This window comes from Pristiophorus japonicus, chromosome 5 (assembly GCF_044704955.1).
Source record: "Pristiophorus japonicus isolate sPriJap1 chromosome 5, sPriJap1.hap1, whole genome shotgun sequence".
Classification (NCBI taxonomy): Eukaryota; Metazoa; Chordata; class Chondrichthyes; family Pristiophoridae; genus Pristiophorus; species Pristiophorus japonicus.
Genome location: NC_091981.1, coordinates 182,388,337 through 182,401,589, shown reverse-complemented (window position 1 = coordinate 182,401,589; position 13,253 = coordinate 182,388,337). Strand labels below are relative to the sequence as shown.

The following is a 13,253-nucleotide window of genomic DNA, read 5'->3' as shown; positions in this document are numbered from 1 at the left end:
GCACCCCTGGTGGTAAGGTATGCTGGTGGTTACAGATCATATCTTATTACAGTCATGTATAGCATGTTAGGATACAATTATATGTAATAATGTAAGATACATGACATTACCTGTGATTGGGTGTCCAGCCCACGTGACTCCTGCGGACATCTCTACGAGTACGCGCTGCGACGCGCAGGGAGAGGAGGCCTGTGGACCTGGATCTCGAGCGGGTGAGCAGCTTCAGGTAGGTGTGTATTTTTCTGTAAAATCGAGTCAAACGCTCGCGGGAAGGAAAAAGTGGAATTTCTGGGCCAACAGGTTTGTTCCCCTCACAATAAATGACAAGAGAATAGCATGCAGAAAATTTACCTCATAGAACTGACTCGTTTTGAAAAAAACAGAGGATCCCAGTTGGAACTTCCAAACGTCTGCTGAAGATCAATCTGTTTTTGCAATGGGGGAACTAGAGTTAATAGATTATTCCTCTTAATATTTGCCTGTATCAAGCAATTTAGTATAGTTGCAGTAAACTATGATGCTAAATTTATATCCATATATGCAGCATGATGATCGTAGTGACCAAGCCAGTAAAATTACCAAAAGTCTGAATATAGGGCATTTATATCATCCTTCCCAGTAGTAATCATGAGACCGTCCGAGGACCCTCAGCTGTCAGAAAAGGAAACAGATAGAAACAAAGCCTTGCCCAAAACCTACTAACATCCATGCGCCTGTATTTTATTACCATCTTGAAATTCTAGACATTTTAAACTTTATTCTGCCAGATGGCATCTATTAAAATGTTTTTTTCTAAAGTCTATTGGACAGTCTGTTCAGCACAAAAGTGGACAAACCTGATTAAATATTTCATGCAAGAATTTTCATATCTCATCAATCTTATGATTTACCATGACACTTGGCCTTAAACTCATATTTTGTTGGCACGATAGTATTTACAGTTGCGTTTCTGGTGCCAGTTATTTTTATTATTTCTGAAACTGTGCCAACTGCAATCTGCCCTACCCAGCATGAGAGCCAATTACTTGCTCAATTACAGATCATCCGAATGTTATTATGGTACCTCGCTATTTTGTCTTAATCCTGATTATTTAATGGAAACATCTTAAAGCCAGTCTTAATAGTGGCCAAGACATATAATAAAAAGCACAATAACCTTTACAACATTATGGCTTGGAAATCCCGGCCTCCCTCGGTCCGTACGAAGTTTCTATGGACCCGGGAAGACATCGGAAAAGCCGGTTTTCAGCACACAATGCGCATGCGCTGAAAACCGTTTTTTCCGATCTGTCATGTTCTGCATCTCGGGAGCGAACACATTTACTTGGGCAAGATTGTGGTATTTACCCATACCTTGCCCAGCAAATATGCTTGAAATTCTTGCGCATGAAAAAGCAGGCACATAGCCTACTTTTAAAAACAAAATGAACAAAATGTTGAATCGTTGTGGGTGGAGATTAGAGATAGTAAGGGGAAAAAGTCACTGGTGGGCGTAGTTTATAGACCCCCAAATAATAACTTCACGGTGGGGCGGGCAATAATCAAGGGAATAATGGAGGCATGTGAAAAAGGAACGGCAGTAATCATGGGGGATTTTAACCTACATATCGATTGGTCAAATCAAATCGCACGGGGTAGCCTTGATGAGGCATTCATAGAATGCATACGGGATTGTTTCTTAGAACAGTATGTTACAGAACCTACAAGGGAGCAAGCGATCTTAGATCTGGTCCTCTGTAATGAGACAGGAATAATAAACGATCTCCGAGTAAAAGATCCTCTCGGAATGAGTGATCACAGTATGGTTGAATTTGGAAAACAGATTGAGGGTGAGGAAGTAGTGTCTCAAATGAGCGTACTATGCTTAAACAAAGGGGACTACAGTGGGATGAGGGCAGAGTTGGCTAAAGTAGACTGGAAACACAGACTAATGGTGGCACAATTGAGGAACAGTGGAGGACTTTTAAGCAGCTCTTTCATCGTGCTCAACAAAAATATATTCCAGTGAAAAAGAAGGGCGGAAAGAGAAGGGATAACCAGCCGTGGATAACCAAGGAAGTAAAGGAGAGTATCAAATTAAAAACCAATGCGTATAAGGTGGCCAAGGTTAGTGGGAAAATAGAAGATTGGGAAAATTTTAAACAACAGCAAAGAATGACTAAGAAAGCAATAAAGAAAGGAAAGATAGATTACGAAGGTAAACTTGCGCAAAACATAAAAACAGATAGTAAAAGCTTTTACAGATATATAAAACGGAAAAGAGTGACGAAAGTAAATGTTGGTCCCTTAGAAGATGAGAAGGGGTATTTAATAATGGGAAATGTGGAAATGGCTGAGACCTTAAACAATTATTTTGCTTCGGTCTTCACAGTGGAAGACACAAAAACCATGCCAAAAATTGCTGGTCACAGGAATGTGGGAAGGGAGGACCTTGAGACAATCACTATCACTTGGGGGGTAGTGCTGGACAGACTAATGGAACTCAAGGCAGACAAGTCCCCTGGTCCTGATGAAATGCATCCCAGGGTATTAAAAGAGATGGCGGAAGTTATAGCAGATGCATTCGTTATAATCTACCAACATTCTCTGGGCTCTGGGGTGGTACCAGCGGATTGGAAAGCAGCTAATGTAACGCCTCTGTTTAAAAAAGGGGGCAGACAAAAGGCAGGTAACTATAGGCCGGTTAGTTTAACATCTGTAGTGGGGAAAATGCTTGAAACTATCATTAAGGAAGAAATAGCGGGACATCTAGATAGGAATAGTGCAATCAAGCAGACGCAGCATGGATTCATGAAGGGGAAATCATGAGTCAGAGGAAATGTATTAGCATGGATCGAGAATTGGCTGACTAACAGAAAGCAGAGAGTCAGGATAAATGGGTCCTTTTCGGGTTGGAAATCGGTGGTTAGTGGTGTGCCACAGGGATCGGTGCTGGGACTACAACTGTTTACAACATACATAGATGACCTGGAAGAGGGGACAGAGTGTAGTGTAACAAAATTTGCAGATGACACAAAGATTAGTGGGAAAACGGGTTGTGTAGAGAACACAGAGAGGCTGCAAAGAGATTGAGATAGGTTAAGCGAATGGGCTAAGGTTTGGCAGATGGAATACAATGTCGGAAAGTGTGAGGTCATCCACCTTGGGAAAAAAAACAGTAAAAGGGAATATTATTTGAATGGGGAGAAATTACAACATGCTGCGGTGCAGAGGGACCGAGGGGTCCTTGTGCATGAATCGCAAAAAGTTAGTTTGCAGGTGCAGCAGGTAATAGAAACATAGAAACATAGAAAATAGGTGCAGGAGTAGGCCATTTGGCCCTTCTAGCCTGCACCGCCATTCAATGAGTTCATGGCTGAACATGCAACTTCAGGACCCCATTCCTGTTTTCTCGCCATACCCCTTGATCCCCCTAGTAGTAAGGACTTCATCTAACTCCTTTTTGAATATATTTAGTGAATTGGCCTCAACAACTTTCTGTGGTAGAGAATTCCACAGATTCACCACTCTCTGGGTGAAGAAGTTCCTCCTCATCTCGGTCCTAAATGGCTTACCCCTTATCCTTAGACTGTGTCCCCTGGTTCTGGACTTCCCCAACATTGGGAACATTCTTCCTGCATCTAACCTATCTAACCCCGTCAGAATTTTAAACGTTTCTATGAGGTCCCCTCTCATTCTTCTGAACTCCAGTGAATACAAGCCCAGTTGATCCAGTCTTTCTTGATAGGTCAGTCCCGCCATTCCGGGAATCAGTCTGGTGAACCTTCGCTGCACTCCCTCAATAGCAAGAATGTCCTTCCTGAGGTTAGGAGATCAAAACTGTACACAATACTCCAGGTGTGGCCTCACCAAGGCCCTGTACAACTGTAGCAACACCTCCCTGCCCCTGTACTCAAATCCCCTCGCTATGAAGGCCAACATGCCATTTGCTTTCTTAACCGCCTGCTGTACCTGCATGCCAACCTTCAATGACAGATGTACCATGACACCCAGGTCTCTTTGCACCTCCCCTTTTCCTAATCTGTCACCATTCAGATAATAGTCTGTCTCTCTGTTTTTACCACCAAAGTGGATAACCTCACATTTATCCACATTATACTTCATCTGCCATGCATTTGCCCACTCACCCGAACTATCCAAGTCGCTCTGCAGCCTCATAGCATCCTCCTCGCAGCTCACACTGCCACCCAACTTAGTGTCATCCACAAATTTGGAGATACTACATTTAATCCCCTCATCTAAATCATTAATGTACAATGTAAACAGCTGGGGCCCCAGCACAGAACCTTGCGCTACCCCACTAGTCACTGCCTGCCATTCTGAAAAGGACCCATTTACTCCTACTCTTTGCTTCCTGTCTGACAACCAGTTCTCAATCCACGTCAGCACACTACCCCCAATCCCATGTGTTTTAACTTTGCACATTAAGCTCTTGTGTGGGACCTTGTCGAAAGCCTTCTGAAAGTCAAAATATACCACATCAACTGGTTCTCCCTTGTCCACTCTAATGGAAACATCCTCAAAAATTCCAGAAGATTTGTCAAGCATGATTTCCCTTTCACAAATCCATGCTGACTTGGACCTATCATGTCACCTCTTTCCAAATGCACTGCTATGACATCCTTAATAATTGATTTCATCATTTTACCCACTACCGATGTCAGGCTGACCGGTCTATAATTCCCTGTTATCTCTCTCCCTCATTTTTAAAAAGTGGGGTTACATTGGCTACCCTCCACTCCATAGGAACTGATCCAGAGTCAATGGAATGTTGGAAAATGACTGTCAATGCATTCACTATTTCCAAGGCCACCTCCTTAAATACTCTGGGATGCAGTCCATCAGGCCCTGGGGATTTATCGGCCTTCAATCCCACCAATTTCCCCAACACAATTTCCCGACTAATAAGGATTACCCTCAGTTCCTCCTCCTTACTAGACCCTCCGACCCCTTTTATATCCGGAAGGTTGTTTGTGTCCTCCTTAGTGAATACCGAACCAAAGTACTTGTTCAATTGGTCCGCCATTTCTTTGTTCCCCGTTATGACTTCCCCTGATTCTGACTGCAGGGGACCTACATTTGTCTTTACTAACCTTTTTCTCTTTACATATCTATAGAAACTTTTGTAATCCGTCTTAATGTTCCCTGCAAGCTTCTTCTCATACTCCATTTTCCCTGCTCTAATCAAACCCTTTGTCCTCCTCTGCTGAGTTCTAAATTTCTCCCAGTCCCCGGGTTCGCTGCTATTTCTGGCCAATTTGTATGCCACTTCCTTGGCTTTAATACTATCCCTGATTTCCCTTGATAGCCACGGTTGAGCCACCTTCCCTTTTTTATTTTTACGCCAGACAGGAATGTACAATTGTTGTAGTTCATCCATGCGGTCTCTAAATGTCTGCCATTGCCCATCCACAGTCAACCCCTTAAGTATCATTCGCCAATCTATCCTAACAAATTCATGCCTCATACCTTCAAAGTTTGCCTTCTTTAAGTTCTGGACCATGGTCTCTGAATTAACTGTTTCATTCTCCATCCTAATGCAGAATTCCACCATATTATGGTCACTCTTCCCCAAGGGGCCTCGCACAACGAGATTGCTAATTAATCCTCTCTCATTACACAACACCCAGTCTAAAGGGCTCCCCCCTAGTTGGTTCCTCGACATATTGGTCTAAAAAACCATCCCTTATGCACTCCAGGAAATCCTCCTCCACCGTATTGCTTCCAGTTTGGTTAACCCAATCTATGTGCATATTAAAGTCACCCATTATAACTGCTGCACCTTTATTGCATGCACCCCTAATTTCCTGTTTGATGCCCTCCCCAACATCACTACTACTGTTTGGAGGTCTGTACACAACTCCCACTAACGTTTTTTGCCCTTTGGTGTTCTGCAGCTCTACCCATATAGATTCCACATCCAAGCTAATGTCCTTCCTAATTATTGCCTTAATCTCCTCCTTAACCAGCAATGCTACCCCACCTCCTTTTCCTTTTATTCTATCTTTCCTGAATGTTGAATACCCCTGGATGTTGCGTTCCCAGCCCAGATCATCCTGCAGCCACATCTCCGTAATCCCAATCACATCATATTTGTTAACATCTATTTGCACAGTTAATTCATCCACCTATTGCGGATACTCCTTGTATTAAGACACAAAGCCTTCAGGCTTGTTTTTTTAACACCCTTTGTCCTTTTAGAATTTTGCTGTACAATGGCCCTTTTTGTTCTTTGCCTTGGGTTTCTCCGCCCTCCACTTTTCCTCATCTCCTTTCTGTCTTTTGCTTTTGCCTCCTTTTTGTTTCCCTCTGTCTCCCTGCATTGGTTCCCATCCCCCTGCCATATTAGTTTAAATCCTCCCCAACAGCACTAGCAAACACTCCCCCTAGAACATTGGTAATCAGGAAGGCGAATGGAATGTTGGCCTTCATTGCGAGAGGGATGCAGTACAAAAGCAGGGAGGTCCTGCTGCAACTGTATAGGGTATTGGTGAGGCCGCACCTGGAGTACTGCGTGCAGTTTTGATCACCTTACTTTAGGTAGGATATACTAGCTTACAGAGACGATTCACTAGGCTGATTCCGGAGATGAGTGGATTACCTTATGATGATAGATTGAGTAGACTGGGTCTTTACTCGTTGGAGTTCAGAAGGATGAGGGGTGATCTTATCGAAACATTTAAAATAATGAAAGGGATAGACAAGATAGAGACAGAGAGGTTGTTTCCACTGGTCGGGGAGACTAGAACTAGGGGGCACAGCCTCAAAATACCAGGGAGCCAATTTAAAACCAAGTTGAGAAGGAATTTCTTCTTCCAGAGGGTTGTGAATCTGTGGAATTCTCTGCCCAAGGAAGCAGTTGAGGCTAGCTCATTGAATGTATTCAAGTCACAGATAGATAGATTTTTAACCAATAAGGGAATTAAGGGTTACGGGGAGCGGGCGGGTAAGTGGAGCTGAGTCCACGGCCAGATCAGCCATGATCTTGTTGAATGGTGGAGCAGGCTCGAGAGGCTAGATGGTCTACTCCTATTCCTAATTCTTATGTTCTTATGTTCACAAATATAATAAAATTAAATTAAATAAACACATTTTATTGTTAAAAACTCTGCCCACTAAGGTAAGTTTATTTTTAACCCGAATTACAAAACTTTTTTAAAAATCAGAAAAATGTTTTTTTCTCAGGCATTTATTAACTTCAATTTCTATTAATTTTAATTACGTGAGGTCTGTTTTTAATTTTTTTTAGTGAATTTTTTTTCCCATTATTAGCAATGATCTTATGGAATGGTGGTGCAGGCTTGAAGGGCCGAATGGCCTACTCCTGCACCTATTTTCTATGTTTCTAAAGTATAAAAGCATTTAAAATTAACCGGAATTCATCATTTTTAGTGTAAAAGTTATTTTTTTCTGGGGGAGCAAGCCCCTCCTCCCTTCTCACAATTGCAGCATCAATTTTGTGCTTTCAACATTTGTATTACCCCTTCGGCCTTTCAAACACTTATGTTTCCTACCCCTGCCTCCCATACAAGGGAAGAAATGAAGCCCATGTCGCTGTTTGTTCTCACAGGTCAGGGTGTTCATAAAGTGTCAGATTTTGTTTTAAGCAGTTGGTCAGTCTTTGCTGGTTTACTGGCACATATGGTTCAATCCTCTCTGTGCAAGGGATTGGAACTGTTGCAGCACCAAAGTAGCCACTAGTTTGTAAGCTCAAAGTCCCATATTTATGTTAAAAGTTGATGCAGATTTTGGTACGGATCCAAAAAGTTAAGTCAGAATACCAGTGAGATGCTTCACATACAGTGGCCCCGCTATTTACGGGAAGGGTGTGAGTGAGGCCGAAGAACCCAGCAAGGCTGGGGATACGTAGGTCCTGCCGAACTTAACGGCAGGATCTCATTATCATTTTTTAGCTCAGTTTCCCACCCGGCAGCCGGCCAAATGGCTAGGCGGGAGTGAACACCAACAGCAGGAGGCCGCAGCTGGGGATGCTTGGGGATGGTCCCCTGCGATCGGGAGATTGGGGAAAGAGGCCCACGATCGGGAGGGCTGGGGGAAGGTCAGCAATCGAGGCTGGGCATGGTGGGACAGGGAGGCTGCTGATCGGGGCGGGTGGGGTGGGGGGGGAGGCCGAATGCTTCCTTGAGGATCCGGTGGAGCACTCTTGCTGTATTGACCGCCATAGCTCTGTTGCTGGGTTCTTTTATCCTTTCAGTAGTATGAACTTGTTACAGGTGTATCTGGCTGCACCCTATTATGCTGTCTGACAAAACAAAAAGAAAAGTGCAAAAGCTAAGGAACTGAAATGATTGATTAACAGATTTTCGTCTGTCACAATTTTCTATCCTAAATCATTTGCTTATTTTAATAAGGGTCAATAATATTCGATTGTCTAATCTCACACATTGACTTTGTGGCTGGAAACTACATTTCTCTCCGAAAACAATATGATTTTTATGCCTTGTACATTTTCATTTAGCTGTTCTTCTGACATTGGTTTGCCATTTGTATCAATTTTTTCGAGGTGGTTGAATCTGTCTCTCTTCACATCTCAAGATATCACTGATATGGAAGTCTGTCCTCTGTGTTATAGAATGAACAGATTTAAATCTCATTATCGATTGAGACAAAATGAGATCGTGTAAAATGAAGCCTCCAGCTCAGGTCTTGTTACACTGGATAGGACAGCATGCGTGAGTGTGATCTTTAGTTGGTACATAATCATTCATATGGGCACCATCGATTACAAGGGGCTTACAGCCTATTTTCCTCATCAGATCCAATACAAATAGGTAAGACTATAAATAGATATATTCTTCTCTGTTCTCTCATGTTTGCAAAGAATTGGTTTGAGTAGAAAGTAGGTGTCCATTAACTTTTGCTGACACTAAACAGAAGAAAATATATGCCCCAAGGAGTCAAAGGAAATAGGAATGCGCAGGCCCAGAAAAGACCACTGTGCACCATGTGATCAGTCCCAAAGTTCAATACAAACACAGTAACCATTTCAGGTCAGAGATGGTCATTCAAAGCACACCTAGTGCTATTGAATGTGGCAAATCATTAAAGATATTGGTCCTGAATTTCCACAGTGGTTGTCCAGATCTCCTGTTATAATTTCGGAGGGAGATTAGCAATATTCCTGGAGAAATGGTGTAAACAGTAATTTTCAGCCATTGATGTTGGATATTACATTTAAGATTATCAATTGTGCTGAATCCCTAGAGGCCTTGTGCAAAAATAACTTTTAACACCTGATTTATGACCTGTGGTGTATGTAGCACACAAATCACTGACTCCACACGGTCTGGTGTTAATCTAACTGCTGTGACCTTCGTCCTTTATTGAACAGCCTTAGAGTGCCTCTCAGGTGCGGTGGTCAGCCTTTTATATTGCCTGTTGCAGGTACTTTCAGGTTTCCCACCACAGCGCCCTCTGTGGTGTACCATTGTGCTTATATTACATTTAAGGTACCAGGATGATACACACATCAATACATAACATCACACTTTCCCACCCCCCCCCACCAGGACGCAGGACGACGATACACACATCAATACATAACATCTCACTTCCCCCCCGCAGTCCCGAAGCCGTTGCCGGGGATCTCGACCTTGTTTGTCCAACAAAAGGCAGGTAGGCATAGACAGTGTGTTAGTATGGTACATGTTAGCTGGTACATTAACGAGTTATTGACTGGTAACAGATCCCTGATTTCCTTGTTAGCTCTTATCATTAATTGTACTTCATATTCATTATTTTACAAAAATACAGTGGTCATTCAGTATTAAAATATTAATTATTATAAATCCGCCATCTCACATTAACATAACTCATTTTAGACTCGCTCTGCCTTACAGAAGTCCTTTGTGGGGACCACCATATGGTAAGGCCCTTTTAAGACTCCCAGGTGTATTTCCTTTTTAAGGCGCCATCTTTGATGCAGGAGGATTCTACGAGGCTTCTCCTTGGGCGCCGCCATCTTTGATACTCTGCTGCTCTGGACACGAGGCCGCCGCCATCTCTCTCTCCGCCACTCCGGATGCCCTCCGCCACCACAGCCTTTGCTCCCCTCCGCTGCCACCTGACTTGCTGCCTCTCCTGCGGCCGTCGTCGTCGCTTCTCCGGTGGCCACCGTAGCCGCTTCTCCGGCGGCCACTGTAGCTGCCTCCCCTGCGGCTGTCGTGGCCTCTCCAGCGGCCGCACTTGCCGCCTCCCCCGCGGTCTCCGTAGCGGCCTCCCCTGCGGCCGCCGTGGCCGCCGACCTCCAGCTGCTGCCGCCGCCCGACTCTCCCTCTGCGTGGGCCCCTCCGATCCGCCGGCCATCCTGGATCCCTCGCACCCTGCCCGCAGCGCCCCGCCGGCTCACCACCCCCCCCACACTAGGCCCCTCTCTGCAGGGCTGCTTGCCTGTGGGGGCTGAGGCTGCAGGATCTCTGTGGCTTAAGGTCCGGGCCTGGGGCTTGCCTGTGGGTGGATTGAGGCTGCAGCTCCAGCTCGGTCGGTGCTGCTCTCTGGGAACCCAGGGCACGGCAGCACCCCAGGGAGCAGCAGCCTGTGGAGTGGTAAAGTCTTCCCAGCTCCCACGGACTGTCCCCATCCACCTCCGGCCGAGGAGTGTTGGCCCATCGCCTGCAATGGTAAACCGTGCGTCTCGTCCCCATGGGATACCTGCACCATCGCTCTGCCAAGAACAGGTATTAGTTCCCTGGTGTAGGTACGCAGCTTCGCCGTGACCGGGACCAGCTTGGGTCGTGCAGCTGGGTTAATCCACAGTTTATCAAAAGTTCTCCGATTCATCAACGATCGACCCGAGCCCGTATCCACTTCCATACTCACAGGGACTCCGTTGATTTTTACTTCCCTTATCACTGGGGGCGAATCGTCAGTACACGTGTACAGTCCCAACACCTCATCATCTTCTGCCTGTTCTTCGCTGGATGGTGGATAATCCCCCATCTCCTCAGCTACATGGTGAGTCCGATTTCTTTTACACATACGCTGAAGGTGGCCTTTCGTGTGGCAGGTATTGCACGTGTACTCCGCAAATCTGCACTGGTGAGCCCCATGGCTTCCTCCACAACGCCAGCATGGTGCTGCTTGATTGGCCCCCCTCAGCGGACTCTGAGTTCCAGGACCCCAAGGTCCGTGCTCTCTGCCCCGGGCAGAGCCACGTTCTGCAGTTTTGTCCGTGGTGGGCGCTATCCTGTGGACAGTGCCAGCCGGGTTCGAGACTGTGTGGATTATTTGCTTGGTGCTGCAAGTCGAGATCATATGTGCCCTGCTGATGGTGATGGCCTTTGTCAGAATGACTGTGGGTTCCGTGGCTAACAGCTTGTGAAGGAGACCCTCGTGGCCAATCCCCATAATGAAAACGTCCCGTAACGTCTCGTCAAGGTGTGCGCCAAAATCACATGGCGCCGCGAGTCTCCTGAGGTTCGCAGCATATTTGGTGACATCCTGGCCCTCAGGTCTGCAGTGATGGTAAAATTTGTGTCTGGCCGTGAGGATGCTCTCCTTCGGTTTCAACTGGTCACGAATGAGTTCAGTCAGCTTCTCGTATGACTTGTTCCTGGCGCTCCCGGGTGCCAGCAAATCCCTGATGAAACAGTAAACCTCACCTCCACAACTGGAGAGCAATATCGCCTTACGCTTATCATTGCGTCCGTGTCCTCCGTCAGGTCGTTTGCCGTGAAGTAGTACTCGAGCATTTCCGTAAAGGCCTCCCAATCATTGCCCACAGTAAAATCCTTTAGCGAGCCCAGAGTAGCCATGGCTGCGTGGAGTTTGTCCGCTTCATTGTCGCCAATGTGGTGTATGTAGCACACAAATCACTGACTCCACACGGTCTGGTGTTAATCTAACTGCTGTGACCTTCGTCCTTTATTGTTCAGCTCCAGAGTGCCTCTCAGGTGTGGTGATCAGCCTTTTATAGTGCCTGTTGCAGGTACTTCCAGGTTTACCACCACAGCGCCCTCTGTGGTGTACCATTGTGCTTATATTACATTTAAGGTACCAGGACGATACACACATCAATACATAACACTATCCTTTTGTGTTTCATGCACAAGTACCCTCAGGTCCCGCTGTACTGCGGCACTTTGCAATCTTTCTTCATTTAAATAATAACTTGCTTTTTGATTTTTTTCTGCCAAAGTGCATGACCTCACACTTTCCAACATTATACTCCATCTGCCAAATTTTTGCCCACTCACTTAGCCTGTCTATGACCTTTTGCAGATTTTTTGTGTCCTCCTCACACATTGCTTTTCCTCCCATCTTTGTATCGTCAGCAAACTTGGCTATGTTACACTTAGTCCTTTCTTCCAAGTCGTTTATATAAATTATAAATAGTTGGGGTCCCAGCACTGATCCCTGCGGCACCCCACTAGTTACTGGTTGCCAACCAGAGAATGAACCATTTATCCTGACTCTCTGTTTTCGATTAGTTAGCCAATCCTCCATCAATGCTAATATATTACCCCCAACCCCGTGAACTTTTATCTTGTGCAGTAACCTTTTATGTGGACCTTGTCAAATGCCTTCTGGAAGTCCAAATACACCACATCCACTGGTTCCCTTTTATCCACCCAGTTCATTACATCTTCAAAGAACTCCAGCAAATTTGTCAAACCTGACTTCCCCTTCATAAATCCATGCTGACTTTGCCTGACTAAATTTTGTTTTTCCAAATGTCCTGCTACTGCTTCTTTAATAATGGACTCCAACATTTTCCCAACCACAGATGTTAGGCTAACTGGTCTATAGTTTCCTGCTTTTTGTCTGCCTCTTTTATTAAAGAGGGGCATTACATTTGCAGTTTTCCAATCTGCTGGGACCTCCCCAGAATCCAGGGAGTTTTGGTAAATTACAACTAATGCATCCACAATCCCTGCCGCTACTTCTCTTAAGACCCTAGGATGCAAGCCATTGGTCCAGGGGATTTATCTGCCTTTAGTTCCATTGTCTTACTGAGTACCACCTCCTCAGTGATTGTGATTGTGTTAAGTTCCTCCCCCGCTATAACCCCTAGACTATCCATTGTCGGAATATTGTTAGTGTCCTCTACCGTAAAGACTAATACAAAATATTTGTTCAGAGTTTCTGCCATCTCCATGTTCCCCATTACTAATTCCCCGTTCTTGTCCTCTAAGGGACCAACATTTACTTTAGCCACTCTTTTCCTTTTTATATACCTATAGAAACTCTTGCTATCTGTTTTTATATTTTGTGCTAGTTTGGTTTCATAGTCT

General features: G+C 45.0%; 1 protein-coding gene across 1 annotated transcript; it reads right to left on the bottom strand.

The window, feature by feature from the left end:
- Positions 1–387: 387 nt before the first annotated feature.
- Positions 388–12,230, bottom strand: LOC139264539 (uncharacterized). The gene is made up of 2 exons (XM_070881154.1): positions 9,859–12,230; positions 388–425 (listed from the first exon to the last, which is right to left on the bottom strand). The coding sequence occupies exon 1, from the start codon at positions 11,365–11,367 to the stop codon at positions 10,444–10,446; it is 924 nt and encodes a 307-aa protein (XP_070737255.1). The 5' UTR covers positions 11,368–12,230; the 3' UTR covers positions 388–425; positions 9,859–10,443.
- Positions 12,231–13,253: the final 1,023 nt, after the last annotated feature.